Genomic DNA, 15,000 nt, shown 5'->3' with positions numbered 1-15,000 from the left:
AGCATCAAAAAGGTGCGTGTGTGTGTGTGCGTGTGTGTGAGAACTGAACCAAACCTGACCAGCTGTCAAAAAAACGATTCCAGTACCTACTCATGTTTCAACGCTCCAGTACCACCCGTCTTTGCGTGCCAAGCGCAGAACGTAACAGTTCCACGCGGCATGTGAAGCCTTTCCCAGCCTCCCTCCCTAACGTGCTGCCCCCACACACACCCCACCCCTGTGATGTCGTTTAGAGTTACACAACCGGACGCCAACGTAAACCCGCTCCGTACGTCCAAGGCGCTCCCGTAGGCCTGCCTTTTAGCTTCTGCTCACGTCCTGCCGGCTCGAATGAACTCGTGTCGTCTCTCTGTGTCACCCTCTGCAGGGTAAAGAGATCATCGAGTTCTACCTGAAGGAACTGGAGGACGAGGGCATCACCCAGGTGCCCCGCTGGAGCCTCTCCCTGACCCCCGCGCCCGCCCATCCGCCGCCCGCCGCCTCCAGCAGCGCCCCCCCCGCCCCCTGCGTCGAGCCCCCGGCCGCCCCAGACGCCGCCGTGGCCGCGCCCCTGCCGGCCAACGCGAACGACGGCGACCTGGGCAACAGTGCCGCCAACGCCGGCACCGTCTGCGTGCCGGGCTCCGCCGTTGAGAGCCAAGCGGGCGCTCCCGAAGGTCGGCGATCACAACTGAGCGGCTGTTGACCGCGTTACCCACAAGGCTTTGGTGTTGTTACAGTGCAGGGGTGATATGGGAATGTGTGTTTTGTGTGTCGCAGACAAGTTGGACGCGGACTACATCATCCGCTACCTCGGCGACCTCACCCCCCTGCAGGAGAGCTGCCTGATCAGGCTGCGCCAGTGGCTGCAGGAGACCCACAAGGGCAAGGTGTGACACACACACACACACACACAAGCCCAGTTACAGCTACACACTTTCACACAGACACGGGCGCACGCACACACATGCATTCACCTACCCTAATCCGTATTCTTCCCCACCTCCCTCCCTCCCAACCCTCAGATCCCCAAGGACGAGCACATCCTGCGTTTCCTGCGAGCCAGGGACTTCAACATGGACAAGGCCAGGGAGATCCTGTGCCAGTCCCTCACCTGGAGGAAGCAGCACCAGGTGGACTACCTGCTGGAGACCTGGGCCTCCCCGCAGGTCCTCCACGACCACTACACTGGAGGCTGGCACCACCACGATAAAGGTGGATGTGTGTGTGTGTGTGTGTGTGTGTGTGTACAGAGTTCCGTCTGTACTCTGTAAACATGAATTGAGACATGAATGGGTTTCCGCTACTCGTGGAAACGCGTGTTCATACAAACACACGTTCGTGTGTGCACACACACTTCAAGCGGATATGGATATGTAGGTCAGTTAGTTTAACATACATTGCCTTCTAAAGCTGGAGCGCTCTTCTCTGACTCACACACACAGAACTGAGAAACACTTAAAAGCTCTTCCCTGCAAGTACAGCATGTAAACTATGGACACCACTGTTCATTTGATCAAAGTGCAGATGCATGATTATCAAACCCCATCTGAAATCTTATATCGTGTGTGTGTGTGTGTGTGTGTGTGTGTGTGTGTGTGTGTGTGTGTGTGTGTGTGTGTGTGTGTGTGTGTGTGTGTGTGTGTGTGTGTGTGTGTGTGTGTGTGTGTGTGTGTAGACGGCCGTCCTCTCTACATCCTGAGGCTGGGACAGATGGACACCAAGGGGCTGGTCAGAGCCCTGGGGGAGGAGTCTCTTCTCAGACATGTACGTTTCTGATTGGCCCGTCTCGCTGTCAATCCAACGAGTGCGCCAGTGCATTTCCCCGCTGTGGATGAGCCGTTTATGGTTGTCTGCTGTGTTTCCAGGTCCTGTCCATTAACGAGGAGGGCCTCAGGCGTTGTGAGGAGAACACCAAAGTCTTTGGCCGGCCAATCAGGTAACCCACACATTTATTTATCATCACCAGTGTGGTTTCTAGGGCCAAGGTGGTCTATAAAAAAACATACAGTTCTTCTCTGATATGAGGAGGGGTGTGAGATGAGGGAGGGAGGTCATGGAGATGTTATCAGGTTGCTGTCAAAGCTATCAGATATGGACGAGGACGCAAGCTTGAGAAGAGCCATGCAGAAACTCCTGTGATGTCAGCCGAGCCGGGAGAGAGAGAGAGAGCCTGGAAGACCCTGCCCTCTCTCTCTCTCTCTCTCTCTCTTCCATCCCTCTCGCTCTCTACCTCGCTCGTCCCTATCTCGCTCTCTCAACCCCCCCTCTCCCCTCCCAGCTGCTGGACGTGTCTGGTGGACCTGGAGGGCCTGAACATGCGCCACCTGTGGAGGCCCGGGGTGAAAGCCCTGCTGAGGATCATCGAGGTGGTGGAGGCCAACTACCCCGAGACCCTGGGGAGACTGCTCATCCTGAGGGCCCCCCGGGTGTTCCCTGTGCTCTGGACCCTGGTGAGACACACACACACACACACACACTGTACTCTGAGGCCCAAGGGGAACTACCCTTACTACATGTCCCCTTCCCTGACCCTGGTACCATAACTCGACCTGGTATCATATCCCGACTGCATCGTTACCAGTCTACCCAGCCTGCACTGCACTCACTCATTCACATAGAGATGCCTGTGGGTGTATTAGAAGACAGTTTCTCCAAAAGATCTTCAGACTTAAAACACATGAGGCCATTTAGAAGATGTGTGTGTGTCTAACCCCGGACATCTCCTCTCCCCTCTTCACAGGTCAGTCCGTTCATCGACGAGAACACGCGTAAGAAGTTCCTGATCTACGCGGGGAACGACTACCAGGGTCCTGGAGGTTTGGTGGACTACATCGACAAGGAGGTCATCCCTGACTTTCTGGGAGGAGAGTGCATGGTGAGTGTGTGTGTGTGTGTGTGTGTGTGTGTGCATGGTGAGTGTTTGTGTAGTAACAGAGAGACTGGATGTGAACCGATGCTGCTTTTGAAGTTGAAAGAACCTTTTGAACACCAAGGACATCTGTTTCTCCTTGATAAAAATTTGTGTCTCTGTCTCTGTCTCTGTCTCTGTCTCTGTCTCTCTCTCTCTCTCTGTCTCTGTCTCTGTCTCTGTCTCTGTCTCTGTCTCTGTCTCTGTCTCTGTCTCTGTCTCTCTCTCTCTCTCTCTCTCTCTCTCTCTCTCTCTGTCTCTGTCTCTGTCTCTGTCTCTGTCTCTCTCTCTCTGTCTCTCTCTCTGTCTCTCTCTCTGTCTCTCTCTCTGTCTCTCTCTCTGTCTCTCTCTCTGTCTCTCTCTCTGTCTCTCTCTCTGTCTCTCTCTCTGTCTCTCTCTCTGTCTCTGTCTCTCTCTCTCTCTCTCTCTCTCTCTCTCTCTCTCTCTCTCTGTCTCTCTCTCACTGTCTCTCTCTCACTGTCTCTCTCTCTGTCTCTCTCTCTCTCTCTGTCTCTCTGTCTCTCTCTCTCTCTGTCTCACTGTCTCTCTCTCTCTTTCTTTAGTGCGAGGTGCCAGAGGGAGGGCTGGTGCCCAAGTCTCTGTACCGCACGGCAGAGGAGCTGGAGAACGAGGACATCCGTCTGTGGACCGAGACCATCTACCAGAGCGCCAGCGTCTTCAAGGGAGCACCCCACGAGGTGAGCCCAGGCACAGAGCCCTTCGGCTGGGGGAGAGGTGGGGGGAGGCTGGGAGGCTGGGGGGTGGGGCTCAATGTTATGGGAAACATGGTGTTTTAGATGGAAAGTGTAATCAAGATGGGAAGGTAGGAGATTGAAACGGGAATGCGGGGAATGAGAGTTAAATGAGGCTCTTGTGGTGTATTATAGATGTAACAACACTGCCCCCTTCTGGACTACAGTTGAAAATGCGCAAGAAATTACCACTTTTCTGTAATTGATTTAGCCTGAGATGTGGCACAATACATTGTTTCATTTTTCTTATTCATATGGGACTACAGCAATTATATAACATGAGATTAACAAAAGCCATATGGTTCTGTCCAGTAGAATTCACACAGTTCATTTTAAGGTCTGTGCTTGTTACCTCACCAGCAGCTGTTCCCGGCTCATCTTGTTCTTTTTCTGCCTTCCCCCATTCTCCTTTTCTTCCCTTTTTTTCCTTCTCTCTTCTTCTCTCTCACTTCCTCTTTTTCCCCACTCTCTCCCTCGCAATCGGAATTTCCCTCCCTCCCTCCTCAGCTCTTGATTGAGATCATCGACGCGTCCTCGGTGATCACCTGGGACTTTGACGTGTGCAAGGGCGACGTGGTCTTCCACATCTACCACTCCAAGCGGGCCCCCCAGGCCCCCCGCAAGGACCCCCTGGCCACCCACAGCATCACCTCCCCGGGGGGCAACAACGTGCAGCTCATCGACAGGTCCTGGACCCTGGGCCAAGACTACAGCATGGTGGAGTCCCCCTCACCTGCAAGGAGGGGGAGAGTGTCCAGGTAGGGGGGTGTGGGGGTGTGGCAGTCTTAGACGGACACATGATGTATGAGATACGTATGTGAATATGTCAATGTTAGGCCAGTTGTGAATGTATCAAATCCTTTCTCTCTTTCCTCCCCCCCCCCCCCCCTCCTCCTACTCAGGGCTCCCATGTGACCCGTTGGCCAGGCTTCTACATCCTCCAGTGGAAGTTCCACGGCACGCCGGCCTGCGCCGCCACCAACCTGCCCCGCGTGGACGACGTCCTGGCCTCCCTGCAGGTCTCCTCACACAAGTGTAAAGTCATGTACTACACCGAGGTCCTGGGCTCCGAGGACTTCAGGTAATTGGACTGCTGTGTGTGTGTGTGTGTGTGTGTGTGTGTGTGTGTGTGTGTGTGTGTGTGTGTGTGTGTGTGTGTGTGTGTGTGTGTGTGTGTGTGTGTGTGTGTGTGTGTGTGTGTGTGTGTGTGTGTGTGTGTGACCATTGGATGTCATCTTCTTCATTTGGATCTGTGTTCTATTCATTGTTTTGCGTGATAGAGTATCCTTTCTGTTGGTGTTCTGTCCTATCATGTATCATGCCCAGTTGAACCATGTTCTAGGGGGATTGCGTTAGCCTTGAGAGTAATACTACAAGCACAGTATCCCTCATACAGTCAGTTAGAATGCTTCATCCCCTGGGTAGAATCCTTTTTTTTACTGCCTACCTTTTCTTTTCTGTACACCAACCCTCCTTCCCTCTCTGTCTCTTCCTGTGAAGAACGGCTTGCTATGATGTGCAGAGCTTGTAAGTGGCCTGGTTTGCCCCCTCCCCACTCTCATTAGCTTAGCATCATTCCTGCTTCCTGCTGCCTTTGACGATGGCCCTGTATTCAGCAACAGGGCTAGGAGATGCGTGTATCCTGCCTTATTTGCTAATGGCTTTGGTTAGCGTCAGCTAACAAGCCGGCCTCGTGCTTTCTCTCTGTGATTCACCTGAACTAGAGAAAGGAGGAAATGCATTCATTAGCGCTCTGCTAGCTAGATGCCCTCACCCCACTTAGTTTGCATGGTTGACTTCCAGTACCAAGAATAAAAAAAATAAAAATAAAAAGATTATAAAAAAAGATTTTTTTGTAATTTACTAATAAAATATCTTACACACAAGTGCAGCAAGGTTTTAACATTGTCTACTCGTGTGTCAAATATTGTTGGTTAAATGTATTCATTTAAAGCCATTCATACCAACCTTCCCAACTTCATCAGCTTCACTTGCATTTACTTGAAAAGACCTTTGCTGTTTTTTTTTTCTTGTCACCCCGTTATACCAAATGCTTTAATCTATGGCCACAATACCAGTCACTCACAACACTGTGCACTAGTTACTGGCTTGTACAATGTTAATGTTGATTGTGGCAGAGTGCAGAATGGGGTCTATAGGCCTCACAGTCCTCTTCCTTTGCTCGAAGGTTTGACTTTGCTGCATGACTGCATCCTTGAACACCCGGGGGTTGTTTGACGGGGCACAGAGCTGTGTACTTGAACCTCACTAGCAGCTACTGTTAGGACCTGTGTGGCCAAGTAGTATCAATATATGGATGGAACCATTTTGAGTGAACGTTAACATTTTGTGTCTTTGTCGTCGTCCCCTTTCTCCCTCCATCATGCTCTCTCTCTCGCTCTCCCATCTCACTCCGTCTCCCTGTCTTCCATTGCCCTCACCCTCCTTTTGTTCTCCCACTCATTGCTCGCTCCTCCTGCCTTCCATCTCTCTCCTCCCCTCCATCGCTCTCTGGTCTCCATCTTTCTCGTCTCCTCCATCTCTCTCTCTCCTCCCTTCCATCTCTCTCTCTCATCTCCTCCATCGCTCTCTCTCCTCCCTTCCATCTCTCTCTCCTCCCCTCTATTGCTCTCTCCTCCCTTCCATCGCTCTCTCTCTCTCCTCCATCTCTCTCTCTCCTCCATCTCTCTCTCCTCCCCTCCATCTCTCTCTCCTCCCCTCCATCTCTCTCTCCTCCCCTCCATCTCTCTCTCCTCTCCTCCATCTCTCTCTCCTCTCCTCCATCTCTCTCTCTCCTCCCCTCCGTCTTCCCCTCCCTCCCTCTCTCTCTCTCCTCTCTCAGGGGCTCTATGACCAGTCTGGAGTCCAGCCACAGCGGCTTCTCCCAGCTCAGCGCCGCCACCACCTCCTCCAGCCAATCACAATCCAGCTCCATGATCTCCCGGTAGAAACCTGGAGTCCACCACTTTGATTCCCTTACGTCGGCTGGACTACAATACCCACGACCGCCCCCAGCCCAGCCCAGCCCAGTTTACGCAGCACACACTCCTCAATGTAGTCCACCCCACCCCCTGACACCAGTACACCACGTGGAACTGAGCATGCATACACACCTGAGGGACAATGGCTGTGGTTTAACAAAACAACAAAACCATGTTGTCTATAATTTAAAGGGCTCCGTTTATTTTTTATTTTTTTTGCATCAGGTTGTGCGTGTGTTTCCTGGCAGTGCTGCCGGGGTTGCAGATCTGAACTTTGGTAGAAACCAGAATGTTCCAAGCGTTGAGGTGGGAGTTTGGGGACAGCAGTAGGAGTGAGTCAGTGTTCACACTCACCTGGGGGAGACTGTTGGACTGGGGAACGGATGTAAACGTGCTGTTACATATATGCACCTAAACACAAACACCACAAACACACACACACATTCTGCACACACACACTCACTTTTTCTGACAGATACGGTTATTTTACATATAAAAAACCCCCGAATGATCTGTTTCATATGAAGACAAGACACGCACATAGAGCATGCACCTAGATTTGATGACGTGAAAAAAAACTGAATTTGCCATATCACCAGTGGGATTTGTCACTCCTGGTGAACTGTTTATAGTTCCAAGTGTGGTTTTGGGGATGGGAGGGTTTGTCAAACTTGTACTGAGGTAACCGCTAGAAGCAATAACCAGTTTGAGTTTGAATTTCTACTGTTTAATTGCTATATATCATGTAACGTGGAGGCATGCCCTCATTTGGTGCTACATAAAAATGACCCTCCAGTTACCAGGTTTGGAAAGTCAACACCGTAAATTGCAAATAAAGAGTTAATATATTTATGAAAAATTGTGACAATTCCCTAGAAACTAATACAGAAGTTAAGTATAATGGACCCCAAAATGGGACTTTTTGTTAAAGAAGGAAAGCTTGACTTGTAAAAAGAAGCGGTTGTCAGGGAAACGCCTTGACGTTGATCATTGTGAATGTGTTCCTGATCAAGTGAGCTTTCACTTAAGCCAATAAGAATCCCTGAAAACTGAGAGGGTCACAGAGTGAGGAGATGGAACGGTTTATTATTTTACAGAGTGCTGTACTGTAGATCTACTGAGGGAGTGGAACCAGTGGTGAATGTCAATTTTGTTTCGTGGTGTAGCTTATCCTTCACTGCTTGCGCCATAACAGAAATGTATCGTTACATGTATGAGTGTCTGTTGGATTTTTGTTACTATCAGTTGGATTTTGTTACTTAAACCATGTCTGAGGTAAACATATTTCAGATGAGGCTAGATAATGTTGTGGAGAGTGGCTGCATGCGTGTGCGTGAGGTGGGATGTTTGTTTGACAAACTGTAGTGACTGCTGGCCATTAGGACAGACATTTGTAATGGAACCATTTCAGCCTTTTGATTCCAATGGACAGTCATGTATCCACCTCCCCGAGGGGTTTACCTCCTCAGCATCAACTGATGTGGACGTTTCCAATGCAATGCAATGTACCCATGCAAAAACCCTGTCGTGTATCAGCCACTTTGTGCTTCCGAAGCACCCAAGAGACTAGCCGTGGATTTGGCTTGGCTCATGAATCAAAGGAAAATGAAGTCTGCCCCTGCTGCTAGATAGCATGTTATCTGGTCAGGGCTCCCAACGGCGGCAATGTACAAGATGTTTCTTTGTCCCTCCCCTTAGGTCAAAGTGTGAACACGGTGCGTTGTACCCGTGTCGTTCACTGCAATAACAGGAAATGCTTTACTGAGAAAGAGGACCTGCTTGGAACGAGGCCTGTTCAGAACGAATGAAAGGAAGAGTGAAAGAGGGAGTGAATTGAAGAATGAATAAATAAACTATGACAATGTCTCTAACATTTGCACCATGTCAGGTTGACATCTAGTTGTACTTATACCTCTCCTTGTTCCTCGTCTCCCTTCATCTCTGATGCATGTTTAGGACATGTGTTTCTCTCTCAATACCAACTCTTAGCAATGGAAACTCATCATGTCCATAACATGTAGCTTCAAGAGAAGCATTTACTAACCCTGCATACAATTCTCGACCTACTTCACTTACTCTTATCTCCACATATACATTGTTAAATGCACATGTCTGTGGCAGAGTGGATCAATGGGCCGGTGGCATACACAAATGTTGATTTGAATCTTAAGAATGATTTCCTGTCAATGTATTTGACTTGAGTTCAAGCATGAGTTCAATATGACTGGAATACCTCTGCCATGTCACCAGCTAAGCCAGTTGTATCACCTTTACCAATGTCATGGTCTCATTTACAATGAGGGCTATAACTGTCTGTTTTTCTAATGTCTAACGTCACCGTCCTTCTGTTCATCTCTTCTCTTTCCTCTCTCTCTCTCTCTCTCTGCTTGAACTTTGAGCATCTCTTCCAATGACAGTGTTGCATATCTGTATCTTTACCTTTCTTGGAATTAATAAGTATGTACAAACTATATTGTTTTAAGTAATATACAAAATAGCGCCTTTACATTTTTTGAAACCATTAAACTTGAATTGTGAGAATAAGAACGTTGTTCTGTAATGCTTCATATTGTTATGCACCAATTAATGAGATAAACCACATAATATTAGTAGTTTAAAGGTAAGTGAGAAATCTACTCCTCTGGCATTATTACGAATGTTTTAGAGTTGGTGTGTGGGGGGAGTGCCATAAAGCCAGCCTCGAATTGTCACCAATCTAATTTACGTTCAACTGCATCTCCAGAGACACTACAGTCTTAAAGGGCACCAGACAAAGAGCACCCATAGCCGTAAACTGCCTAGGTGCAGTCGAGACATTGAGATCTACTTTTGAGCTCTCCATTTTTATGTAATCTATACATTTGCAAAAAATTCCGAGAAGTGGGGAAATGTTTTATTTTAAAACACTGCTAAAACAAATCATGGCAGTTTTAACGCGGCAAGTGGACTGGTTCCTCCCTCATCTTACGTCATCGTGTAAACACGGAAGAGATTTACTCAAGCTGACTTTTAGCGAATCCAGATTCCTACAATTTCAGACATTACCTTATGGCTGTTGCCCCTGAGCAGGAATTGGAGGAAAAATGGAAGAGGTGTGTATGTTTAAAAACTGAAAACAATGAAAGACGCTGTGTTATTAGCGTGCTGTGATAGAGAAAACGAATGTCACCTGAGCCGAAAAGGGATCGTGGATCAGCACGTGCAGCTCAGCTGTCATTAAGGCTGTATGGGCCCAGAGCATGACGTGTTTTCTCAAATTAAATAACTGGGAGAGAAATGATGATCCAGTTAAAAATGTAACTGTTAAAGTCAACAGGATGACATGCATTAAAGGTATTTAAAGACGGTCAGACGGCGACATGATGATCGTAATCCACTCAAGGTGGCAGTCGCGTTCCACGGTTGTAGCCATGGTGAGACTAATTTATAGACCTGGATAGTTTTTGGCCCACGTCAACGTGTTTGTAAAGCTATCCTCCAATCCTCCAATCGCACAACATACTTAATCACGTTGCCACATAAACTACAATTTACTACAAACTCGACATTGATTGCTTTATTTTGCGCACTGCTGCCATATGTTTACAACTACTGTATTACTATGTATTCACTGGTTCTATAATGTGCTTTGCTGCGTTTGTATGTTTATTTTATGCCGTGCATGTTTCTATCTGTCACCCCACCTTCTCTGCACCATTTTTTGGTTAAGCAGCAGCCCTCCACGTGCCTTCTCACTGTGCTATGAAATTCAATTAAATGTATTATCAAACTATTATGTTGTCACACCCTCTTGGAAATGTTGTGTGGAATCTTCAACGTTGTAGCAGAAAGGCAAAAAAAAAAACGCGCGCACTGATGCGTTTTAGCCTTTCCAGCCCTCTCCTCAGAGTAGGAACTCGTGTTCGCTGCCAGCGCCGCTGGACGCGGGCCAGCCTGCCTCCCTTCCAGCCATTGATTTGTGAACATGTCGTGAACAAGCCGCTGATAATGGTATAATTCCATATCATGTCCCTATTCCCAGTGCCATCCTCTGGGCAGATTTGTGTCTGACTGCTGGGAAATAAAAGCCAAGCTGAAGGAGGAGCTGGGGGACTGCTTCAGACAGTCTCTTTTTCTTTTTTGTAACAAGCTGAGCAGCGCAGAGGCCCAGCTTGACAACAATATTTATACCCTTCTCCCTGGCTTGTGGAATATGTATAGTGAATCAGTGTGAATGAAAGGGAGTTTTTCCACAAGAGCCTTTATATGGTTACCTATGTCGATGTGCACAAAAGGTGTTGGTCAGGGAATCGTTGACTCTATTATCACCTCCACTGTGTCTTGTCTCTTCTCTCCACCTCATCTCTCTCCACCTCTCCTTCCCTCTTCCCCTCCACCCCCCATCGTCGGGCAGGGAGCAGGACAGCCTGAGGCAGCAGCTGGTGGAGGAGGACACAGAGGAGTGGCAGAGGAGCCAAGACTTCTCTGGCCTGGAGAGGGTCGGGGGAGTGGACCTGTCCTTCATCAAAGGAGATGACGTAAACGCCTGCGCGCAGCTCGTGGTCCTCAGCTACCCCGGCCTGGAGGTGACTACTGAGTCAGGTGTATCTGGGTCATGTCAGGGCCCTGGACGTAGGTCTGGTTTAAAAAGGGATTGAGGGGCGTGTACTCGCTGTCCACCTGTAAACCTGCCTGAGGGAGTCAGATGGCGGAGTGGTGAGGGAGTCGGGCTAGTAATCAGAAGGTTTGCCGGATCGATTCCCCACCGAGCCAAATGACAGTGTGTCCTTGGGCAAGGCACTTCACCCTACTTGCCTCGTGGAGAATGTCCCTGTACTTACTGTAAGTCGCTCTGGATAAGAGCGTCTGCTAAATGACTAAATGTAATGTAATGCCTGTCTGTTCAATCACACTAGGTCAGGCACATGCACTCTTTGTGACAGCTTTTCTGCTGGTCTCCTCCTTTTTATATCTCCACCTCTAGCTGCTGTACGAGGACAGTCAGATGGTGACCCTGAGCGCCCCCTACATCGCTGGCTTCCTGGCCTTCCGGGAGACCCCCTGTCTCCTGGAGGTCCTGCGGCGTCTGGAGGCCACCCAGCCCAGCCTGCTACCTCAGGTCAGGTCCTGGCCGGCTGGTCCACACAGGCAATTAACTAGCATATGTGGACCCCCCCCCCACACACACACACACTGTGACACACACACATACACTCACACAGACACACTAGACCATGTGACCTATTTGCACATATCACACACGCAAATCTATTTGGTATATTAGTAGACTATTACGATGTACTATATTTAGACATTCTTACACTGAACATCCCGGCTGCATGGGCAGGATTCATTGGATTGGGGTTGTCACGCAAATGCACAGATGTTTCTGAAGTGTATCTTACGAATAAAGTGGAAGCCAAGACATTCCGCATTTAGTTTCTAACTAGTAAGTTAGTTGGGAAAGTGTGGGCTCTCTGTGAACTTGGCACCCATAGATTAAACTTCACTGTAATAAATCCATGTTTCAATGTGTCTCAACCCTCCTCTATCTTCTCTCCCACTCTTCTGGTTAGTCATGGCCCCGCACAAATCACTCACTCCCACTCTGCCTTCTCATCCTGGCCTCCTTCCTTTCACATGCATTTACATAAGTATACACACATGGGGATGTACGTGCATGTACACATATACATATACTCGCTCAGGACAGGATTGCACACACACACACACACACACACTCATATCTGCAGTGTGCACTCTTCTCTAGCACACACATTATGCATACTTCTCGAGCAAACACACACAAACACACATGCATTACACATCGTCACACACCACACACACACTTCATGGATTTATCACTGACATTTACCCATGGACAGACCCAGTCGGCTCAGCTTTATAGTCTGCTTCTTAAGCGATCGCCCTCATGACTTATGATTCACAGCAGAAATATGCCTGTAGAATCACCTTTAGCTGCAAGAAATCAGCGAGCGCGCGGGGTCGGCCAAGTCAGAATGTCAATATTCTTAAACTCCCACCTTTCAAACTGGGACGGAACTTTCTGTCGGTTTGCCAAGCTGTTTGGCCGGAGAAAACGAGAGCCCCAATATGGGTCTTCCATCACAGCCAAGTGCAGGGTTTCTAACGTAGCCTCTCTCCCCTGCCCCCCCCCCCCCGCAGGTGGTCCTGGTGGATGGGAACGGCCTCTTCCACCAGAGAGGTGAGTGTGAAGACTTACTGAAGCAGCATATTCAACCTCGGTTGTCTCCACCCCTGTTTGGGTTTGGGCCCAGTACCTCATTTACATCCCTGTCATCCTTCCTGTAGATTGGATTGTTGTTTCCCTTTCAAAGGTAATGAGGTTTATATGAGATTCGTCCCCTTGTGTCCAGATGTGTCATATTCAGCTCAGTCCGGATTAGGTTGGGTGCTTATTATCGCTGATGCACTAACATCCTCTTCACAAAAGACGTTTGTCTCTTTTCTCTGTCCTGATGAAAGAGAGTTAACCGTCTGCCCAGCCAGGACACTCGTGCTGGTGCTCTAAAAGACATGTCCTTGTGTGTCCCCGGCAGAGTTTGGTCTGGCTTGTCACCTGGGGGTCCTGTCAGGGCTTCCCTGTGTGGGCGTGGCCAAAAACCTACTGCAGGTGCAGGGCGTGGCCAAGAGCGAGGAGCACGTCGCCCAGGTGAGAGAGAGAGAGAGAGAGAGAGAGAGAGAGTGGCCGGTTACCATAGTTACCGCGTATGAATGTCGCTTCTTTGTGCTGCCTTAAAGGACATGTTCTTTAGTTTCCCTTTCTTGGCTCGGCTGTCGTGGCTGTATTCAGGTGTTTCTTTGTGGTGTTTTACTGACCGTGTCTCAGTGTACGGTTTTGTCCTTGGCCACAGAAAACTGTGAAAGGTACTGAGAAACTAATTAGATTTGGATTTTATAAGATTAGGCTTTGCTCCCAGTCATTCCTGATTTGAAATTTTTGTTGCGAGATGTTGGCTAAAGAAAAAGCCAAATGAGTAAGCTTTCTGCCAGTGATGTTCGCTCCAAGCCTATACACGGTGTCCAAGTATGAGTGAGGTTTGAAGAATACAAAAACAAACTAAAATCTGTTTGTGCAGTGACTAATCTTCTCTTATTGAGCGGAGATTTATTATAAGCATAAATTGAAGGTAATTATTATGCAAATTTAGAAAATGGGTCTTTAAGAACTTTGGTGTGATCTGCAGTTGTTGTTGTTGTTGAAAGGAACCACAAGCACAGGAGTTAATGACGTTATTTGAACACATATCTTGCTTCCACTGCAGCAGAAGGTTAAGCAGTTAATTCCTGAATCCATTAAGGCTGTTTCCAATTTATAGGGTATTAGGAAAAGCTAATATTTTGCCCTTGCCCATGTGTGTGTATGTGTGTTTGTTTGTGTGTGTGTGTGTGTGAGAGAGAGTGTTCCTGCCTGTTTTCAATATGTACCTCTCAAGAACAACTCATCCATCCGTAGACAACAATTATCTGTCATTACACCTGAAAACCGTATAAGCCGCACTGTTAACCAGTCCAATGTTCAGTGGCACCATGGGGTTTAGAGACCCTGCTCTGCACTTCACAAACTCAATTACAAGGCAATAACCGCCATGCCAAAGATTCCCCGTGTGTTCATGTGTTAGCGTAAAATGCTAATTTGAGCGCCTGTGTGTTCATGTGTTAGCGTAAAATGCTAATTTGAGCGCTGTGTGTTCATGTGTTAGCGTAAAATGCTAATTTGAGCGCTGTGTGTTTCCTTGGAGCGTTCCACCACAAGCGACCTCCACTCACTTACAAGCTTTTGTGGCCCTAAAACCCGTGTTTTTTCATTTGATTCCATTCAATGGCACCGCGTCCTTGCCAGTGTTTATGGGCAGTAGTGATGTGAAGTTTGGTTCATTTTACTGATTCGGTTCTTTGAATCTCGTTCAGTAAAATGAACGAATCTTCCATTCTCATGTAGGTTAGTGCATGACATGTACCAGCAGACACTATTTCAAAAGAAATTCCTGCATTCAAATAATGTTTCATGACAGTTTATATAATTTGGTCATGTACTATCACACTAGCATTTAATTATCACAGCAAACAATGACACTGCACTAATCTGTAAGTGTAAATGTAAAGTGAAAATAACAAAACCAGTCAGTATGATGACTTGAGCGAATATCATTCACATCCTACTAAAACAGCGGCCACGCGAAAGGGAATGACGTTTGTTTCCTCTAGCTACCTGTACAGAGCCTATGCAGGTCACGTAAAAAATGATCCAAAGACTCGTACCCGAAAACTGAGTCGGGAAATGAACAAATCATTTCTGTTAACTTGGACAAGCCTATGCAACAGTACCTATGCGCGGCCACGAGAAAATGAACGA

General features: G+C 48.1%; 2 protein-coding genes across 6 annotated transcripts in view; both read left to right on the top strand.

Moving 5' to 3' along the window:
• Nucleotides 1–8,496, top strand: part of LOC146237643 (SEC14-like protein 1) — a 27,133-nt gene extending 18,637 nt beyond the window's left edge. Inside the window, 14 exon segments of the mRNA XM_084685322.1 lie at nucleotides 1–12; nucleotides 368–656; nucleotides 760–869; nucleotides 1,005–1,194; nucleotides 1,658–1,746; nucleotides 1,848–1,918; nucleotides 2,261–2,432; nucleotides 2,723–2,857; nucleotides 3,454–3,588; nucleotides 4,150–4,363; nucleotides 4,366–4,400; nucleotides 4,545–4,723; nucleotides 5,143–5,169; nucleotides 6,485–8,496. The exon segment at nucleotides 1–12 is cut by the window's left edge and continues 117 nt beyond it. Coding sequence (XP_084541448.1) covers nucleotides 1–12; nucleotides 368–656; nucleotides 760–869; nucleotides 1,005–1,194; nucleotides 1,658–1,746; nucleotides 1,848–1,918; nucleotides 2,261–2,432; nucleotides 2,723–2,857; nucleotides 3,454–3,588; nucleotides 4,150–4,363; nucleotides 4,366–4,400; nucleotides 4,545–4,723; nucleotides 5,143–5,169; nucleotides 6,485–6,590 — 1,764 coding nt within the window. The 3' untranslated portion in view covers nucleotides 6,591–8,496.
• A 1,099-nt stretch (nucleotides 8,497–9,595) lies between these two features.
• Nucleotides 9,596–15,000, top strand: part of LOC146237642 (endonuclease V-like) — a 28,950-nt gene continuing 23,545 nt past the window's right edge. For 4 of the 5 annotated variants that reach the window (XR_014740609.1, XR_014740610.1, XM_084685696.1 and 1 more), the window contains exons 1-5: nucleotides 9,596–9,715; nucleotides 11,017–11,188; nucleotides 11,587–11,721; nucleotides 12,789–12,828; nucleotides 13,184–13,296. Coding sequence is in view for 3 of the 5 variants with exons in the window: in XM_084685696.1 (XP_084541822.1) it covers nucleotides 9,672–9,715; nucleotides 11,017–11,188; nucleotides 11,587–11,721; nucleotides 12,789–12,828; nucleotides 13,184–13,296 (504 nt within the window). In the remaining 2 variants the exon portion in view is untranslated. The remainder of the gene's footprint in view (nucleotides 9,716–11,016; nucleotides 11,189–11,586; nucleotides 11,722–12,788; nucleotides 12,829–13,183; nucleotides 13,297–15,000) is intronic. The other variant, XM_084685698.1, reaches the window with a different exon arrangement.

This window comes from Hypomesus nipponensis, chromosome 21 (genome assembly GCF_054491055.1).
Source record: "Hypomesus nipponensis isolate SF chromosome 21, ASM5449105v1, whole genome shotgun sequence".
Taxonomy (NCBI): domain Eukaryota; kingdom Metazoa; phylum Chordata; class Actinopteri; order Osmeriformes; family Osmeridae; genus Hypomesus; species Hypomesus nipponensis.
This window is presented reverse-complemented; position numbering and strand designations above follow the sequence as displayed.